This window comes from Mustelus asterias, chromosome 11 (genome assembly GCF_964213995.1).
Source record: "Mustelus asterias chromosome 11, sMusAst1.hap1.1, whole genome shotgun sequence".
In the NCBI taxonomy this organism is placed as follows: Eukaryota; Metazoa; Chordata; class Chondrichthyes; order Carcharhiniformes; family Triakidae; genus Mustelus; species Mustelus asterias.
In genome coordinates this window covers 109,889,802-109,908,546 of record NC_135811.1, presented here as the reverse complement: position 1 = coordinate 109,908,546, position 18,745 = coordinate 109,889,802, and the positions used below count along the sequence as shown (strand labels likewise).

General features: G+C 49.2%; 1 protein-coding gene across 1 annotated transcript in view; it reads right to left on the bottom strand.

Annotated features, from left to right (window-relative positions):
* Nucleotides 1-18,745, bottom strand: part of LOC144500814 (growth factor receptor-bound protein 7-like) — a 102,953-nt gene that overhangs the window by 13,724 nt on the left and 70,484 nt on the right. Inside the window, exons 8-12 of the mRNA XM_078224283.1 lie at nt 17,215-17,322; nt 11,055-11,153; nt 10,392-10,472; nt 6,792-6,908; nt 496-556 (exon numbers count right to left, since the gene is read on the bottom strand). Coding sequence (XP_078080409.1) covers nt 496-556; nt 6,792-6,908; nt 10,392-10,472; nt 11,055-11,153; nt 17,215-17,322 — 466 coding nt within the window. The remainder of the gene's footprint in view (nt 1-495; nt 557-6,791; nt 6,909-10,391; nt 10,473-11,054; nt 11,154-17,214; nt 17,323-18,745) is intronic.

Genomic DNA, 18,745 nt, shown 5'->3' with positions numbered 1-18,745 from the left:
GGCCAATGTTGAGAAGTTCAGTTTTGATTGGAACTCTTTGTGGTTTCTGATTTGAATGAAGGAGTGTTTTTAGCAGCCTGGGATATTGGGCCTACAGCGCTGCAGTTTACACATCCATGGAATGCTGGTTATGTTCCTGCTGTTTGGTTTTGCACAAATCATTGGAAAGACTCAACTCAGAGAGAATGGAGACGCTGGGATAGTTCCTCTCAGAGCAGAGAAAGTTCAGAGATTTAAATGTGTTGAAATTATGAAGGGTTTTGATTGAGTAAATAAAAAAGATGTTCCACGGACAATGAGTCAGGATAGGACAGAGATTTCAGTCTCTTCGCATCTCCAATGCTTCTTGGAGACCAAGTTTCCGTTTTATCCCTCTTCGACCCAAGGCGGACGCCCTTATACACGCCTACATTGAAATCTATTTGTCAGTTTTTTCATTCATTGAATCTATTTATATCACTCGGGTTTTTTCCACATCTGCTGAAGGTAACTCACCTGCACTGAGTACTGAACCTTGACAGGAACTGGGCAAACTGTGCCTCTGGGACCCTTTCTTCTGCAAAAACAAAGAACAAGGTTCGTTTGTAAAAAGATACATTGAGTCGCAGAGAAAAAACTTGACTTGGACCTAAATTGGGGTGAGTATTCCCCTGTATCTATGCAGTGTAACTCTGTATCATAAGAACATAAGAACTAGGAGCAGGAGTAGGCCATCTGGCCCCTCGAGCCTGCTCCGCCATTCAACAAGATCATGGCTGATCTTTTTGTGGACTCAGCTCCACTTACCCGCCCGCTCACCATAACCCTTAATTCCTTTACTGTTCAAAAATTTATCTATCCTTGCCTTAAAAACATTCAATGAGGTAGCCTCAACTGCTTCACTGGGCAGGGAATTCCACAGATTCACAACCCTTTGTGTGAAGAAGTTCCTCCTCAACTCAGTCCTAAATCTGCTTCCCCTTGTTTTGAGGCTATGCCCCCTAGTTCTAGTTTCACCCGCCAGTGGAAACAACTTCCCTGCTTCTATCTTATCTATTCCTTCATAACCTTATATGTTTCGATAAGGTCTCCTCTCATTCTTCTGATTTCCAATGAGTATAGCCCCAGTCTACTCAGTCTCTCCTCATAAGCCAACCCTCTCAACTCTGGAATCAACCTAGTGAATCTCCTCTGCACCCCCTCCAGTGCCAGTATATCCTTTCTCAAGTAAGGAGACCAAAACTGTACACAGTACTCCAGGTGTGGCCTCACCAGCACCTTATACAGCTGCAACATAATCTCGCTGTTTTTAAACTCCATCCCTCTCGCAATGAAGGACAAAATTCCATTTGCCTTCTTAATCACCTGCTGCACCTGCAAACCAACCTCTTGAGATTCATGCACAAGGACACCCAGGTCCCTCTGCACAGCAGCATGCTGCAATGTTTTGCCATTTAAATAATAGTCCATTTTGCTGTTATTCCGACCAAAATGGATGACCTCACATTTACCAACATTGTGCTCCATCTGCCAGACCCTCGCCCACTCACTTAGACTATCTATATCCCTTTGCAGACTTTCAGCGTCCTCTGCACACTTTGCTCTGCCACCCATCTTAGTGTCATCTGTGAATTTTGACACACTACACTTGGTGCCCAAAGTGTAACTCTGTATTGATGCAGTGTAACTCTGTATTGATGCAGTGTAACTCTGTATTGATGCAGTGTAACTCTGTATCGATGCAGTGCAACTCTGTATTAGAACATAGAACATAGAAAGCCACAGCACAAACAGGCCCTTCGGCCCACAAGTTGCACCGATCACATCCCCACCTCTAGGCCTATCTATAGCCCTCAATCCCATTAAATCCCATGTACTCATCCAGAAGTCTCTTAAAAGACCCCAACGAGTTTGCCTCCACCACCACCGACGTCAGCCGATTCCACTCACCCACCACCCTCTGAGTGAAAAACTTACCCCTGACATCTCCTCTGTACCTACCCCCCAGCACCTTAAACCTGTGTCCTCTCGTAGCAACCATTTCAGCCCTTGGAAATAGCCTCTGAGAGTCTACCCTATCCAGACCTCTCAACATCTTGTAAACCTCTATCAGGTCACCTCTCATCCTTCGTCTCTCCAGGGAGAAGAGACCAAGCTCCCTCAACCTATCCTCATAAGGCATGCCCCCCAATCCAGGCAACATCCTTGTAAATCTCCTCTGCACCCTTTCAATGGCTTCAACATCTTTCCTGTAATGAGGTGACCAGAACTGCGCGCAGTACTCCAAGTGGGGTCTAACCAGGGTCCTATAAAGCTGCAGCATTATCTCCCGACTCCTAAACTCAATCCCTCGATTAATGAAGGCCAGTACGCCGTACGCCTTCTTGACCGCATCCTCCACCTGCGAGGCCGATTTAAGAGTCCTATGGACCCGGACCCCAAGGTCCTTCTGATCCTCTACACTGCTAAGAATGGTACCCTTCATATTATACTGCTGCTTCATCCCATTGGATCTGCCAAAATGGATCACCACACACTTATCCGGGTTGAAGTCCATCTGCCACTTCTCCGCCCAGTCTTGCATTCTATCTATGTCTCGCTGCAACTTCTGACATCCCTCCAAACTATCCACAACACCACCTACCTTGGTGTCGTCAGCAAACTTACCAACCCATCCCTCCACTTCCTCATCCAGGTCATTTATGAAAATGACAAACAGCAAGGGTCCCAGAACAGATCCCTGGGGCACTCCACTGGTCACTGACTTCCATGCAGAGAAAGACCCCTCCACAGCCACTCTCTGCCTTCTGCAGGCAAGCCAGTTCTGGATCCACAAGGCAACAGCCCCTTGGATCCCATGCCCTCTCACTTTCTCAAGAAGTCTTGCATGGGGGACCTTATCGAACGCCTTGCTGAAGTCCATATAGACCACATCCACCGCTCTTCCTTCGTCAATGTGTTTGGTCACATTTTCAAAGAACTCAACCAGGCTCGTAAGGCACGACCTGCCCTTGACAAAGCCGTGCTGACTACTTTTGATCATACTAAACTTCTCTAGATGATCATAAATCCTGTCTCTCAGGATCCTCTCCATCAACTTACCAACCACTGAGGTTAGACTCACCGGTCGGTAATTTCCCGGGCTGTCCCTGTTCCCTTTCTTGAATATAGGGACCACATCTGCAATCCTCCAATCCTCCGGAACCTCTCCCGTCTCCATCGACGATGCAAAGATCATCGCCAAAGGCTCCGCAATCTCCTCCCTCGCCTCCCACAGTAACCTGGGGTACATCCCATCCGGTCCCGGCGACTTACCAACCTTGATGCCATTCAATAGTTCCAACACATCCTCTTTCTTTATGTCCACATGCTCGATCCTTTCTGTCCACCGCAAACCAGCAGTACAACCACCCAGATCCCTTTCCACCGTGAATACCGAGGTAAAGTATTCATTAAGCAGCTCCGCCATTTCTAACGGTTCCGCACAAACTTTTCCCCCTTCACCTTTTAAGGGTCCTATGCCTTCACATCTCATCCTTTTACTCTTGACATATTTGTAGAAAGCCTTGGGATTCTCCTTAATCTTACCCGCCAAGGCCTTCTCATGACCCCTTCTCGCTCTCCTAATTTCCTTCTTAAGCTCCTTCCTACATCCCGTATACTCCTCTAAATCCTTAACACCTCCTAGCTCTCTGAACCTTCTGTACGCCTCTCTTTTCTTATTCACCAGGTTCATCACAACCTTCGTGCACCACGGTTCCCGTACCCTACCAACACCCCCCTGTCTCATCGGAACGTTGTCATGCAGAGCTCCAGACAAACATTCCTTGAAAATCCTCCACTTTCCTTCGGTACTTTTCCCCAAGAATGCCTCCTTCCAATTTACCCGTCTAATTTCCTCCCTGATGACACTGTATTTCCCTTTACTCCATTGATGCAGTGTAACTCTGTATTGATGCAGTGTAACTCTGTATCGATGCAGTGTAACTCTGTATCGATGCAGTGTAACTCTGTATCGATGCAGTGTAATGATATCTGCAGTATTTGATATTAACCTGGAGAAGTTCAAGTCCTAAACAGCCAGAGGAGAAACGCTGTTGGTTGGGACGATCACACTGTATACATTAGAGATTGCTTTCCCTGTGAGGCCACTCACTCAGCCTTGGGCATCAGAACAAAGTCAACCCCACTCCTGATGCTCACACACACCCTGGCTGTCGGCTGATTAGCCGATTGGGTGGGGGCTGCTGTCACACACCAACAGAGCAGTGCAAACTGGTGAGGTAACTGTATGTTTGAACCAGTAAAACAACACAAATACAATTGCTGTGTGACTGGAGCGAGTTCCTCATTTTATTTGAGCTGCCTGCAGTCTTTGACACGACCATCACCTTTTCTTCTTTATCCAACCCTCTGCGAACTGACTCCTCCAATCCTGGCTTCTTGTACAGCCCCAAATGTTATCCCTCCAAACCCGGCAGCTGTGCCTTCATTTCCACCTAAATCACAGCCTCTCTGCTGTCTGTTAAAATACTGCTTTATTTAAAATATATCTAAATATTTTACAGTGGGTGTCGCTGGCTGGGACAGCATTTATTGCCCATCCCTAGTTGCCCTTGAGAAGTTGGTGGTGAGCTGCTTTCTTGAATCACTACAGTCCCTGAGGTGTAGGTACACCCACACTGCTGTTAGGGAATTTGACCCAGTGACAGTGAAGGAACGGTGATATATTTCCAAGTCAGGATGGTGAGTGAGGGACTCGGAGGGGAACCTCCAGCTGGTGGTGTTCCCAGTTATCTGCTTCTCTTGTCCTTCTAGAAGGTACTGGAAGGTGTTGTCAAAGAAGCCTTGATGAGTTTCTGCAGTGCATCTAGACAGTACACAAGGCTGCCACTGTGTGTCGGTGGTGGAGGGAGTGAATGTTTGCGGATGGGGTTCCAATCAAGCGGGGCTGCTTTGTCCTGGATGGTGTTTAGCTTCTCGAGTTGTTGGAGCTGCACTCATCCAGGCAAGTGGGGAGTATTCCATCACACTCCTGACTTGTGCCTTGTAGATGGTGGACAGGCTTTGGGGGAGTCAGTTCCTCACCACAGGATCCCCAGTCTCTGATCTGCTCTTGTAGCCACTGTGTTTATGTGGTGAATCCAGTTGAGTTTCTGATCAATGGTAACCCCAAGGGTGTTGATAGTGGGGGAATTCAGTGACGGCAATGCCATTAAATGTCAAAGGGTGGTGGTTAAATTCTCTCTTACCTGCCGTGTGTGTGGTGAAATGTTACTTGCTAATTATCAGACCTGACGGGGATGTTGTGCAGATCTTGCTGTGTCTGGACACAGGCTAATTCTGAACATATCTATGTCTCTGACTGCGTTTTTATCATCGGTGCTGATACCTCCTTAAGTAGCTCATGTTAATGTTTCTTGATAATTGCTCCTCAGAATGGATTGTGACATTTGATTACATTAAAGGTGCTATATCAATGCCAGTTGTTGTTGAGACATGGGGGCTTTTGTAAACGAATCATTGAAGGAGGCAAGTTGTGAAGCCTGTGACAACAGGGTATAACTAGAGGCAGAGAGCACAAAAAGCAAGGGAATGATGGTGAAGCGTTATAAAACACTGTCTCGGCCTGGAGTGCTGGACCCAGCTCTGAGCAGCAGGCTGAGCAGAATGTCAGCGTGCAGAAGGTTCACTGCAGCTAAAGCAGAAAGGAGAGATTCCAGTTCTGGAAAGAGGCTGCAGGGAGGGAGCTTGTTCTCCTTTCAGTGAAGAGGAGATTTAATTGAGGAGTTTAAAATCAGGAAGAGTTTTGATAGAGCAACAAAGAAGAAATAATTTCTGGGGGCAGAAAGGTTGGTCACAACAGATTTAAGATAATTGGTAAAAGAACTGAAAAGGACTAAGAAGGATAGTATTAATTCTGCAAGTTATTGTGATCTGTCTGAAAAAGCACCTGATAGAACAAAAAACAAAGGAAAGTACAGCACAGGAACAGGCCCTTTGGCCCTCCAAGCCTGCACCGATCATGCTGCCCGACTTAACTAAAACCGTATGCACTTACTGAGTCCGTATCCTTCCATTCCCATCCTATTCATGTATTTGTCTAGTTGCCCCTTAAATGCCGCTATCGTACCTGCTCCCCCCGCTCCCACCCCCCCCCCCCCCCCCGCCCACCCCACCCCACCCACCCCGAGCAGCGAGTTCCAGACATTCACCACCCTCTGTGTAAAAAACTTGCTTCGCACATCTCCTCTAGACTTTTCCCCACGCACCTTAAACCTGTGTCCCCTAGTAATTGACTTTTCTACCCTAGGAAAGAGCATCTGACTATCCACTCTGTCCTTGCCCCTCATAATCTTGTAAACCTCTATCAGGTCACCCCTCAACCTCCGTCCTTCCAGTGAGACCAAACCGAGTTTATCCAAGCTCTCCTCATCGCTAATACCCTCCAGACCCACACTCCCATGATGAAGGAGCTGCGCTCTGAAAGCTCGTGATTCTAAATAAAACTGTTGGGCTTTAACCCAGCGTTGTGAGACTTCTTACTGAAAAGGCAGTGAGAGGAAATTCAAAGGTAAATTTCAAAAGGATAAATAATAATTGGAAAAAAATGACAGGATATTGGGAATGAGCGAGGGCGGGAGGGGGTGTGGCTGTGGAGAGGACTAATTGGATTGCTCTTCAAAGAGCAAGCACAAGCGCAGTGGGCAGAATGGCCTCCTTCTGTGCTGCATCATTCTTTGACACAATCAGAAACATCTGCCAAACATCTGAACAGCTGTCAGCAGTGCCCCTGTGACGGGGGTCTGTACCCTCCAGGCGCGTGCCTCTTCCTCAGCAACTGATGAAGCTTCCTTCAGATTCTCGATCACTCTGCCCGTGCATCCTGAGAAATCCATGGGAACCAGGCAATTCTCCGACACGTTCCTCTGTGAGCAAGGTGAAGAAATGGAAACATGATCAATGATGTGTACAGACACAGCTGTCACCCATAGTCCAGTCCTAACCCTCACTCACCTGTCGGAACACACACAGGTGTGTCGTATGTCAGAACCCACACAGGTGTGTCACATGTCAGAACCCACACAGGTGTGGCACATGTCAGAACCCACACAGGTGTGTTGCATGTCAGAACCCACACAGGTGTGGCACATGTCAGAACCCACACAGGTGTGTCACATGTCAGAACCCACACAGGTGTGGCACATGTCAGAACCCATACAGGTGTGTTGCATGTCAGAACCCACACAGGTGTGTTGCATGTCAGAACCCACACAGGTATGGAGAGGAAATTCAACACTTCCCTCACAGGCTCCCCAATGTCACTCAGTACCGACACAAATAACACACTTAACCCTCCTCCCCCCAATTTACCCCCCCAATTTACCCACTGATTTATCCCCGATTTAGAATCCTACAGTGCAGGAGGAGGCCATTCAGCCCATCGAGCCTGCACCGACAACAATCCCACCCAGGCCCCATCCCTGTAACCCCACGTATTCACCCTGCTAATCCCCCTGACACTAAGGGGCAATTTAGCATGGCCAATCCACCTATCCTGCACATCTTTGGACTGTGGGTGGAAACCAGAGCACCCAGAGGAAACCCACGCAGACATGGGGAGGACATGCAGACCATTGTCCTATTTAACCCCTGCCCAATTTACCTTCCACCCAACCTAACCCCTGCCCGATCTAACCCCGCCCAATTTAACTTCAACCAGGTTTACCCCCATCTGGTCCACACTCCACTGATTTACCACTGCTAACCTATCCCCTAATTTACCCCACAATTTACTGCAGCCCAATTTAACCCCATTCAGATTTATCCCTGCCCAATTTTCCTTTGAATGGAAGTTCATTGTTTGGGGCTTTGGCCCAAGACTGCATCCCAAGGGCTGTTCAACCATAGCAGCATCACAGAAAACCCACTTCTGTCCTTATCCAAAATCCCTAACTCCATTCCTCCCGGCACCGTCCCACACACACACTGAGCAGTGATGGGGATACGGGGCAGTGATGAGGATATGGGGCAGTGATGGGGATATGGGGCAGTGATGGGGATATGGGGCAGTGATGGGGATATGGGGCAGTGATGGGGATATGGGGCAGTGATGGGGAGATGGGGCAGTGATGGGGATATGGGGCAGTGATGGGGATATGGGGCAGTGACGGGGATATGGGGCAGTGATGGGGAGATGGGGCAGTGATGGGGATACGGGGCAGTGATGGGGAGATGGGGCAGTGATGGGGATATGGGGCAGTGATGGGGAGATGGGGCAGTGATGGGGAGATGGGGCAGTGATGGGGAGATGGGGCAGTGATGGGGATACGGGGCAGTGACGGGGATATGGGGCAGTGATGGGGATATGGGGCAGTGAGGGGGATATGGGGCAGTGATGGGGATATGGGGCAGTGATGGGGAGATGGGGCAGTGATGGGGATACGGGGCAGTGATGGGGAGATGGGGCAGTGATGGGGATATGGGGCAGTGATGGGGATATGGGGCAGTGATGGGGAGATGGGGCAGTGATGGGGAGATGGGGCAGTGATGGGGATATGGGGCAGTGATGGGGATACGGGGCAGTGACGGGGATATGGGGCAGTGATGGGGATATGGGGCAGTGATGGGGATATGGGGCAGTGATGGGGATATGGGGCAGTGAGAGGGCTATTGGGCAGTGATGGGGATACGGGGCAGTGATGGGGAGATGGGGCAGTGATGGGGATATGGGGCAGTGATGGGGATATGGAGCAATGAGGGGGATATGGGGCAGTGATGGGGATATGGGGCAGCGATGAGGATATGGGGCAGTGATGGGGATATGGGGCAGTGAGGGGGATATGGGGCAGTGATGGGGATATGGGGCAGTGATGGGGATATGGGGCAGTGATGGGGATACGGGGCAGTGATGGGGAGATGGGGCAGTGATGGGGATATGGGGCAGTGATGGGGATATGGGGCAGTGATGGGGATACGGGGCAGTGACGGGGATATGGGGCAGTGAGAGGGCTATTGGGCAGTGATGGGGATATGGGGCAGTGATGAGGATATAGGGCAGTGACGGGGATATGGGGCAGTGATGTGGATATGGGGCAGTGATGGGGATATGGGACAGTGATGGGGATACGGGGCAGTGAGGGGAATATGGGGCAGTGATGGGGATACGGGGCAATGACGGGGATATGGGGCAGTGATGGGGATACGAGGCAGTGATGTGGATATGGGGCAGTGATGGGGATATGGGGCAGTGATGGGGATACGGGGCAGTGATGGGGATATGGAGCAGTGATGGGGATATGGGGCAGTGATGGGGATATGGAGCAGTGATGGGGATATGGGGCAGTGATGTGGATATGGGGCAGTGACGGGGATATGGGGCAGTGATGGGGATATGGGGCAGTGATGGGGATATGGAGCAGTGATGGGGATACGGGGCAGTGATGGGGATATGGGGCAGTGATTGGTTTCTCTTTCCTAGCCCAGTTCACTGATGCTCCCACCCTGCCCCCCCATCAATAACTGAGGCCCTCAGTCCTTATCCTAAGCATCTTTCGCTCAGCTAAACCGAGAATTGAAGGCAGTCAGTGTGACTCAGTCCCAGGTTCGATCACAACGATTGCAGTTTGCTTATCCGAGCGATATGAAGGGTTTGGAGCTGGTTAGAAATCGCTGAGGTTAGAAATTACCCGTCATTTCTGAAATGTAATAAATGTAAAACGTGATGTTCTGTCAATTTCACACGAGGTGTCAGAACTGAAACTGAGAAAGCATAAAAACACAAAACCGTTTCTCAATCATCAAATGATTCTGCAAATCATTAAATAATAAAACTGTGTGTCGGCAAGTACACAGACTGCGTCTGGGGTTCAGGGGCTGCGTCTGGAGTTCACGGACTGTGTCTGGGGCTCAGGGACTATGTCTGGGGTTCACAGGGGTGCATCTGGGGTTCACAGGCTGTGTCTGGGTTCAGGGGGTGTGTCTGGCGTTCACAGGCTGCTTCTGGGGTTCACAGGCTGTGTTTGGGGTTCAGGGGGTGGTGTCTTGGGTTCAGAGCGTGTGTCTGGGGTTCAGGGGGTGTCTGGGGTTCAGGGGGTGAGTCTGGGGTTCACAGGCTGTGTCTGGGGTTCAGGGGGTGAGTCTGGGGTTCAGGGGGTGAGTCTGGGGTTCACAGGCTGTGTCTGGGGTTCAGGGGGTGAGTCTGGGGTTCAGGGGGTGAGTCTGGGGTTCAGGGGGTGAGTCTGGGGTTCACAGGCTGTGTCTGGGGTTCAGGGGGTGAGTCTGGGGTTCACAGGTTGTGTCTGGGGTTCAGGGGGTGAGTCTGGGGTTCAGGAGGTGCGTCTGGGGTTGAGGGACTGTGTTGAATCACTGATGTGTGACTGGGGCAGGAGGGGAGGTGGGGGGAGACTCACCACGATGGACGGCTGGATCCAGGATTGCTGTTTCTTCACTTGTTGTGTTATCTGATAGTTCAGGCAGAGTTGCTCACCCAGCTACAGAACAAGGAGAGGTAGTTAGCAGAGAGAAGCCCAGCAGACAGTTCCAGCAAGTATCAGCACATTTATGACCGCAGAGATTATGGAATCATCCAGCGCAGAAGGAGGTCATTCAGCCCATCCTGTCTCTGCTGGCACTTTGAAAGAGTGATCTCACTCCCCTGTTTTTACCTGATAAAAATGAAAAGTTTCCCTTGTGAGAAACTTTTCCAGTTTGGGTCTGAGCCCCAGAGCTGCAGAGTCCTGGGGTTAGCGAGTGTAAAACACGCTTTCATCGAGTAATCATCCCCCAGACACGTGGCTGGAATTTAACCGTCTCGCCCTCCCAGGATTCGGGGCGAGCGCGGCTCGCAGAACGTAATTCTCCAATGGCCTTGCCCAAGCGAGGTCGTAACATTCCGGACACGGGTCCTGTCAGGATCTCTCCCCCCGCCCAACCCCACACCTCCTACAGCCCAAAAGACCACCCCAGAAATACCCCCACACAAGACCATTAGCACATGGACTCTGTCCTGGATCCTCTCATACTCACTGTCCCCACTCACAACTGGCAAATTCGTCACCACCAGTCAGACTGACCTTGAAAAGGCGGAAGGCTGTCATCCAGCAGGTACGACTCTGCTCATCCTCGGAGCAAAGCGCTCCCAAATCATTCCGGCCACTGCCCATCCTGTGAAACTGTCAGCAAGCAAGAACATTGTCAAAAGCAGAGACACTGCCTAACTGAGTGACAGTGTGAGGCAGCTGGATTAACATCAGTACAGACACAGTCAGTAACACAGGGTGCTGGGGGAGAGGGGTTACTGTGTGACAGTGTGAGGGAGCTGGATTAACATCAATACAGATACAGTCAGTAACACAGGGTGCTGGGGGAGAGGGGTTACTGAGTGACAGTGTGAGGGAACTGGATTAACATCAGTAGAGATACAGTCAGTAACACAGGGTGCTGGGGGCAGAGGGGTTACTGAGTGACAGTGTGAGGGAGCTGGATTAACATCAGTACAGATACAGTCAGTAACACAGGGTGCTGGGGGAGAGGGGTTACTGAGTGACAGTGTGAGGGAACTGGATTAACATCAGTAGAGATACAGTCAGTAACACAGGGTGCTGGGGGCAGAGGGGTTACTGAGTGACAGTGTGAGGGAACTGGATTAACATCAGTACAGACACAGTCAGTAACACAGGGTGCTGGGGGGAGAGGGGTTACTGAGTGACAGTGTGAGGGAGCTGGATTAACATCAGTAGAGATACAGTCAGTAACACAGGGCGCTGGGGGAGAGGGGTTACTGAGTGACAGAGTGAGGGAGCTGGATTAACATCAGTACAGATACAGTCAGTAACACAGGGTGCTGGGGGAGAGGGGTTACTGAGTGACAGTGTGAGGGAGCTGGATTAACATCAGTACAGATACAGTCAGTAACACAGGGTGCTGGGGGAGAGGGGTTACTGAGTGACAGTGTGAGGGAACTGGATTAACATCAGTAGAGATACAGTCAGTAACACAGGGTGCTGGGGGGAGAGGGGTTACTGAGTGACAGTGTGAGGGAGCGGGATTAACATCAGTACAGATACAGTCAGTAACACAGGGTGCTGGGGGAGAGGGGTTACTGAGTGACAGTGTGAGGGAGCTGGATTAACATCAGGAGAGATTTTGTTTTGGAGTTGCATCCTGTGGGAGTTGGGAAAACTTCCAGCATGACCTTAGATAAAAGCAAAATACTGCGGATGCTGGAATCTGAAACAAAAACAGAAAATGCTGGAAAATCTCAGCAGGTCTGACAGCGTCTGTGGAGAGAGAATAGAACTCTGATGATGGGTCATCCAGACTCAAAACGTTGGCTCTATTCTCTCTCCTCAGATGCTGTCAGACCTCCTGAGATTTTCCAGCATTTTCTGTTTTTTTCCCAGCACGACCTGACTGCTTTGAGAGAAAGTGCCAGGAAAAAGACGGGAATTTTATTGTGTGGAGGGGTCAGTCTGCAGTCAGGCCAGCCGACCTAGGGAAGAATCCGGAGGCAGCCATAGGAGCTCCGGGTGCCCGTGTGGGCTATTTAAAAGGGCTGTCTTGGCACTTAATCTCCAGTAAGGCCCTGTGGTTCTCAAGAATGGCGAGGAACTGAAACATCCATTGAAGTACTGAAACACCTGAGCCCCAGAGAAAACATTGCTTGTTTGACAATTCAGGCTCTCTGATCTCTTCTGTCAATTTCACAATGTTTATTTACAAATTTAAAGAGGTTTCAAGGGTTTGCAGTTTCAGTTATTGGTATTTCAAGGCGACTGGCTGTTTGATTATTTTTAAGTAAATCGAAAGTTATCAATGAATTACTTCTTTTAAAAGCTATTTTTGTAAGTCCTATTGTCTATGCAGTGTATTGTGGGTAAATAAGCATGAAGGTGCTGTCCCTTGGCAAGAGGGTGGGGTTTGGCACGAGGAGGAGCTTTTGAAGTTATCTTTCAGGTCAGGTTCCCTCAAGCAGACTACGGTTGGTGACACCTCTTAAGGGCAGTGGTCCATAACTCTTTGGAAATCAGGCGTCACTCCATGGAAAATGCAAGGAAGGACAAGTCGTGCCTGTATCTGCACTGGAGCCAGCCAGGTCAGGGGTCAGGTCACAGATTGTGAACCAATTCACAACCTTAAAAGACACTCCTGAAAATCAGAAACCCCGGGAATGGGGTTGGGAAACCAGGTCACTGTTTTCACCCCTCCAGAGAGACCCCCTGACTCCAATGTACAATCAGACAAGATTAATCAATAACCTCTTGTTAAAGGGACCTCTCGATGACAGCTATCACAATGTAATAGAATTTCATATTCAGTTTGAAGGGGTCTAAGTATGGGTCTAAGACTAGTGTTTTAAACCTAAATGTAGATAACTGTAAGATTATGAGGCAGATTTGCCTAACTGAACTGAGAAACTAGGTTAAAAGAGGGGGGGGGGGCGGGGGGGGGGACAGTAGAGTGCTGATGTTTAAGGAAATATTTAATAACTCTCAGCAAAGATTTAGCCCAGTGAGAAAGAAAGGCTCTTTGTGAAAGATGCATCATCCGTGGCTGAATAAGGAGTTTAGATTAGCATTGAGAGAAAGACGGCACGAATCTGCAAAGGTCACTGGAAGGGCAGAGGATTGGATAGATTTTCAGAACCAGCAAAAAATGACTAAAAATAATAATAAAGAGGAATAAAGCAGAGGCTGAGAGAAAGCTGGCTAATAGAAAACAGATAGATCTTCGACAAGTGTTTAAATAGGAAACTAAATTTGAAATAGGTAAACAAATAGGTGTTGGTCCTCTAGACAGCTGCGGAATTGATAATGAAAAACAAGGAAATGGCAAAGGTCTTAGAGCCATAGAGGTTTACAGCATGGAAACAGGCCCTTTGGCCCAACTTGTCCATGCTGCCTTTTTGAAAAAATCATTAAGCTAATCTAAATGTGAGGTGATTCATTTTGGTAGGACTAATTTAAATGTGGATTACAGGGTCAAAGGTAGGGTTCTGAAGACTGTGGAGGAACAGAGAGATCTTGGGGTCCATATCCACAGATCTCTAAAGGTGGATAGAGCTGTGAAGAAGGCCTATAGTGTGTTAGCTTTTATTAACAGGGGGTTGGAGTTTAAGAGCCGTGGGGTTATGCTGCAACTGTACAGGACCTTGATGAGACCACATTTGGAATATTGTGTGCAGTTCTGGTCACCTCACTATAAGAAGGATGTGGAAGCGCTGGAGAGAGTGCAGAGGAGATTTACCAGGATGCTGCCTGGTTTGGAGGGTAGGTCATATGAGGAAAGGTTGAGGGAGCTAGGGCTGTTCTCTCTGGAGCGGAGGAGGCTGAGGGGAGACTTAATAGAGGTTTATAAGATGATGAAGGGGATAGATAGAGTGAACGTTCAAAGACTGTTTCCTCGGGTGGATGGAGCTATTACAAGGGGGCATAACTATAGGGTTCGTGGTGGGAGATACAGGAAGGATATCAGAGGTAGGTTCTTTACGCAGAGAGTGGTTGGGGTGTGGAATGGACTGCCTGCAGTGATAGTGGAGTCAGACACTTTAGGAACATTTAAGCGGTTATTGGATAGGCACATGGAGCACACCAGGGTGATAGGGAGTGGGATAGCTTGATTTTGGTTTCAGATAAAGCTCGGCACAACATCGTGGGCCGAAGGGCCTGTTCTGTGCTGTACTGTTCTATGTTCTATAATCCCAATTGCCCGCGCTTGACCCATATCCCTCTATACCCATCTTAAAGATGTAACTGTCCAAACGCTTTTTAAAAGACAAAATTGTACCCGCCTCTACTACTCCCTCTGGCAGCTCGTTCCAGACACTCACCACCCTCTTCATTATAGAAAACTTAGAAAATTTCCCAAAAATACTTGAAAATCAAGAGGTGATCGGGAAGGAGGAACTTAAAATAATCACCATCACCAGGGAAAAGGGCTGGGAAAACTATTCGACCCAGGGGCTGACAAGTTCCCAGGACCAGATGGCCTGCATCTAGAAGGGTCCCAATAGATTGGGAAATAGCAAATGTAACACATTTACTCGCGAAAGGAGAGAAACAGAAAGCAGGAAACTACAGGCCATTTAGCCTAAAATCTGTCACAGGAACATTGGTGGAATTCCATTATTAAGGGGGTTAGAAAATCATAATGGGGTCAGGCAAAGTCAACATGGCTTTGTGAAAAGGAACTTGTGTTTAACTCACTCAGAAGAGTTTTTTGAGGAAGGAACAGGCAAGGTGGATAAAGCGGAACCTGGAGATGTGTATTTGGAAATCCAAATGATATTTGATAAGATGCCATGACAAAGGTTAATACACAAGATAAGAGCATGTAGTGTAGTGGGGGGGTGGGGGGGGGGGGGTACATATTAGCATGAATAAAGGATTGGTTAACTAACAGCAAGTACAGAGGAGGGAAAATGGGTCTGTTTTAGCTTGGCAAGCTGTAGCTAGTGGAGTCTCAGTGGGAACCATGCTGGGGTCACAACTACCTACATTCTGCATCCATTTGGATGAAGGGACCAAATGTATGGTAGCAAATTGTATTAATAACACCAAGATAGACGGCAAAGTAAGTTGTCAAGAGCAGGTAGAGAATATACGACGGGAGCTATGCTGATTAAGTTTGGCAGATGGAGTAAAATATGGGGAAATATAAACATGTTCATTTCAGGAAGAGTGGAAACTCATTCTTCTGAAAATACTAAACGGAGGGAGTTTGAACTCAATGATACAGAAGGATCTGGGTGTTCTAGTACAGGAAACACAGAGTTAGTATGCAGGTATAGCAAGTTACTGAGTGATAGTGTGAGGGAGCTGGATTAACATCAGTAGAGATACAGTCAGTAACACAGGGTGCTGGGGGAGAGGGGTTACTGAGTGACAGTGTGAGGGAGCTGGATTAACATCAGTACAGATACAGTCAGTAACACAGGGTGCTGGGGGAGAGGGGTTACTGAGTGACAGTGTGAGGGAGCTGGATTAACATCAGTAGGTCGCCTCATTACAGGAAGGATGTGGAAAAGATTGAAAGGGTGCAGAGGCGATTTACAAGGATGTTGCCTGGATTGAGTGGCATGCCTTATGAGGATAGGCTGAGGGAGCTCGGTCTTTTCTCCTTGGAGAGACGTAGGATGAGAGGAGACCTAATAGAGGTATATAAGATGTAGAGAGCCATAGATCGGGTGGACTCTCTGAGGCTTTTTCCCAGGGTGGAAATGGCTGCTACGAGAGGACACAGGTTTAAGGTGCTGGGGGGTAGGTACAGGGGAAATGTTAGGTGGAAGTTTTTCACACAGAGGGTGGTGGGCGAGTGGAATCGGCTGCCGTCAGTGGTGGTGGAGGCAAACTCAATAGGGTCTTTTAAGAGACTCCTGGATGAGTACATGGGATTTAATAGGATGGAGGGTTATAGGTAGGCCTAAAAGGTAGGGATATGTTCGGCACAACTTGTGGGGCCCAAGGGCCTGTTTTGTGCTGTAGTTTTTCTATGTTTCTATAACATTAGTAGAGACACAGTCAGTAACACAGGGTGCTGGGGGAGAGGGGTTACTGAGTAACAGTGTGAGGGAACTGGATTAACATCAGTAGAGATACAGTCAGTAACACAGGGTGCTGGGTGAGAGGGGTTACTGAGTGACAGTGAGAGGGAGCTGGATTAACATCAGTAGAGATACAGTCAGTAACACAGGGTGCTGGGGGGGAGAGGGGTTACTGAGTGACAGTGTGAGGGAGCTGGATTAACATCAGTACAGATACAGTCAGTAACACAGGGTGCTGGGGGAGAGGGGTTACTGAGTGACAGTGTGAGGGAGCTGGATTAACATCAGTACAGATACAGTCAGTAACACAGGGTGCTGGGGGAGAGGGGTTACTGAGTGACAGTGTGAGGGAGCTGGATTAACATCAGTAGAGATACAGTCAGTAACACAGGGTGCTGGGGGGAGAGGGGTTACTGAGTGACAGTGTGAGGGAGCTGGATTAACATCAGTACAGACACAGTCAGTAACACAGGGTGCTGGGGGGGAGGGGTTACTGAGTGATTTTGGTTTCTGGGGGATGTGATGGGACTAGAAGAATATCAGAGATTTATCACTTCTCAGATGCAGAATTGGCCTTTGAGAATGTGAATGTTTACAGATTCCCCAAGACTCAAACGCCCCAAATAAAGCATGTTTGCAGCAAATACTACCACCTAGTGGTGACAGTCTGTAATAAACACAAAGGCACAGACCTTTATACAGAACCCAAACTCTGTTGGTGAATTGTACATCTTTCTGTTTGTTACTGTGTAAATGTTACTCTCTTTCACATCCGCGAAATACTGAAGGTGCCTCGGTTCCTGATCAGTAAAACAAAAGAAAAAAATGAACAGGAATATACAACAGACAGTGCTGGATTACAGAGACAGAAAATAAATACTTGGGGCAGGATTTAACCCCCCAAGCCCCACACTGGTTGGTTCTGAGGAGGTGGGGAGTGTGAAATTGCATGGATGGGATTCTCTCTGGGATCCTGTCTGCCCCGACCTCACAGCGATTTTACCTGGGGGCAGGCAACCTTTTCCTGACTCCCAACACTTCTCTTTTTCACCAGTTCTGGGACTTCGTATCAGGCAGCTCCATGCAGTTTCTCTTCCAGCCACTGGGGCGCTGTTGCTGGAGGGACTTGAGAGCTGTCAGCCTATCAGATTTTCCTGAGTGAGGGGCCGAATTCCCACCTAACGCCAATCAACGTTCTTTAGAGAGTAAAATAGCATCGGGCTGTCAGAGTCAGCGGGGGTGGGGGGTCCTGTCAGAGTCAGCGGGGGTGGGGGGCCTGTCAGAGTCAGCGGGGGTGGGGGTGGGGGGCCTGTCAGAGTCAGCGGGGGTGGGGGTGGGGGTGGGGGGCCTGTCAGAGTCAGCGGGGGTGGGGGTGGGGGGCCTGTCAGAGTCAGCGGGGGCCGGGGGGCCTGTCAGAGTCAGCGGGGGTGGGGCGGGGTGGGGGGGCCTGTCAGAGTCGGCGGGGGGGGGGGGGGGGGGGGGCCTGTCAGAGTCAGCGGGGGCGGGGTGGGGGGGCTAGAAATTCAGGCCATTATTTCTGCTGCACTTTTCAAACCATTGGACACTATTTTTCAGCGCTGTTGCTGGAGGGACAATATTGTCCAATACGAATGAAGTATTTTTGAAGCGTTGTCTCTGTTGTAATGTAGGAAACGCAGCAGCCAATTTACACACAGCAAGATCCCACAAGCAGCAATGTGATAATGAGCAGATAATCAGTTTCAGTGATGTTGACTGAGGGACACTGGGGAGACCTGCCCTTCTCCAGCACTTCTGGCAAATACAGGTCCTGCACCCCTTATCCGGCATCCCGGTTCCCGACACACCCGAAACCTGCCCTGCAACTGCAATCCCCATCAGGCATTGCTCTCTGTCATTACTGGGTCACCGTGTGCTGACCCCCTAATCTCGGCATCGGGATTCACGGTGACAGCTGTTTGGGTTCACCCCTCATCCCTTCCTTTTCCCATCAAGATCCGCAAAGAAGTCAGTCTGGCTTCAATTATCCTATTGCCCCCCCAACCCCATCCCCGAATCCAAAATCCAGGAAATTCCCACATCCACGATTCAGTCAATCCCGAGCTCCCCGGATACAGAATCCAGTCGGTACCTGTAGTGTCATTGGATTGTTTGCACCTATCCTGAGAGGGCAGTTGGGAACTTGTTTTAACGTCTCACCCAGTGCTGGGAGCTCACAAGCTGGCAATTCTGGGTGCCTTGGGC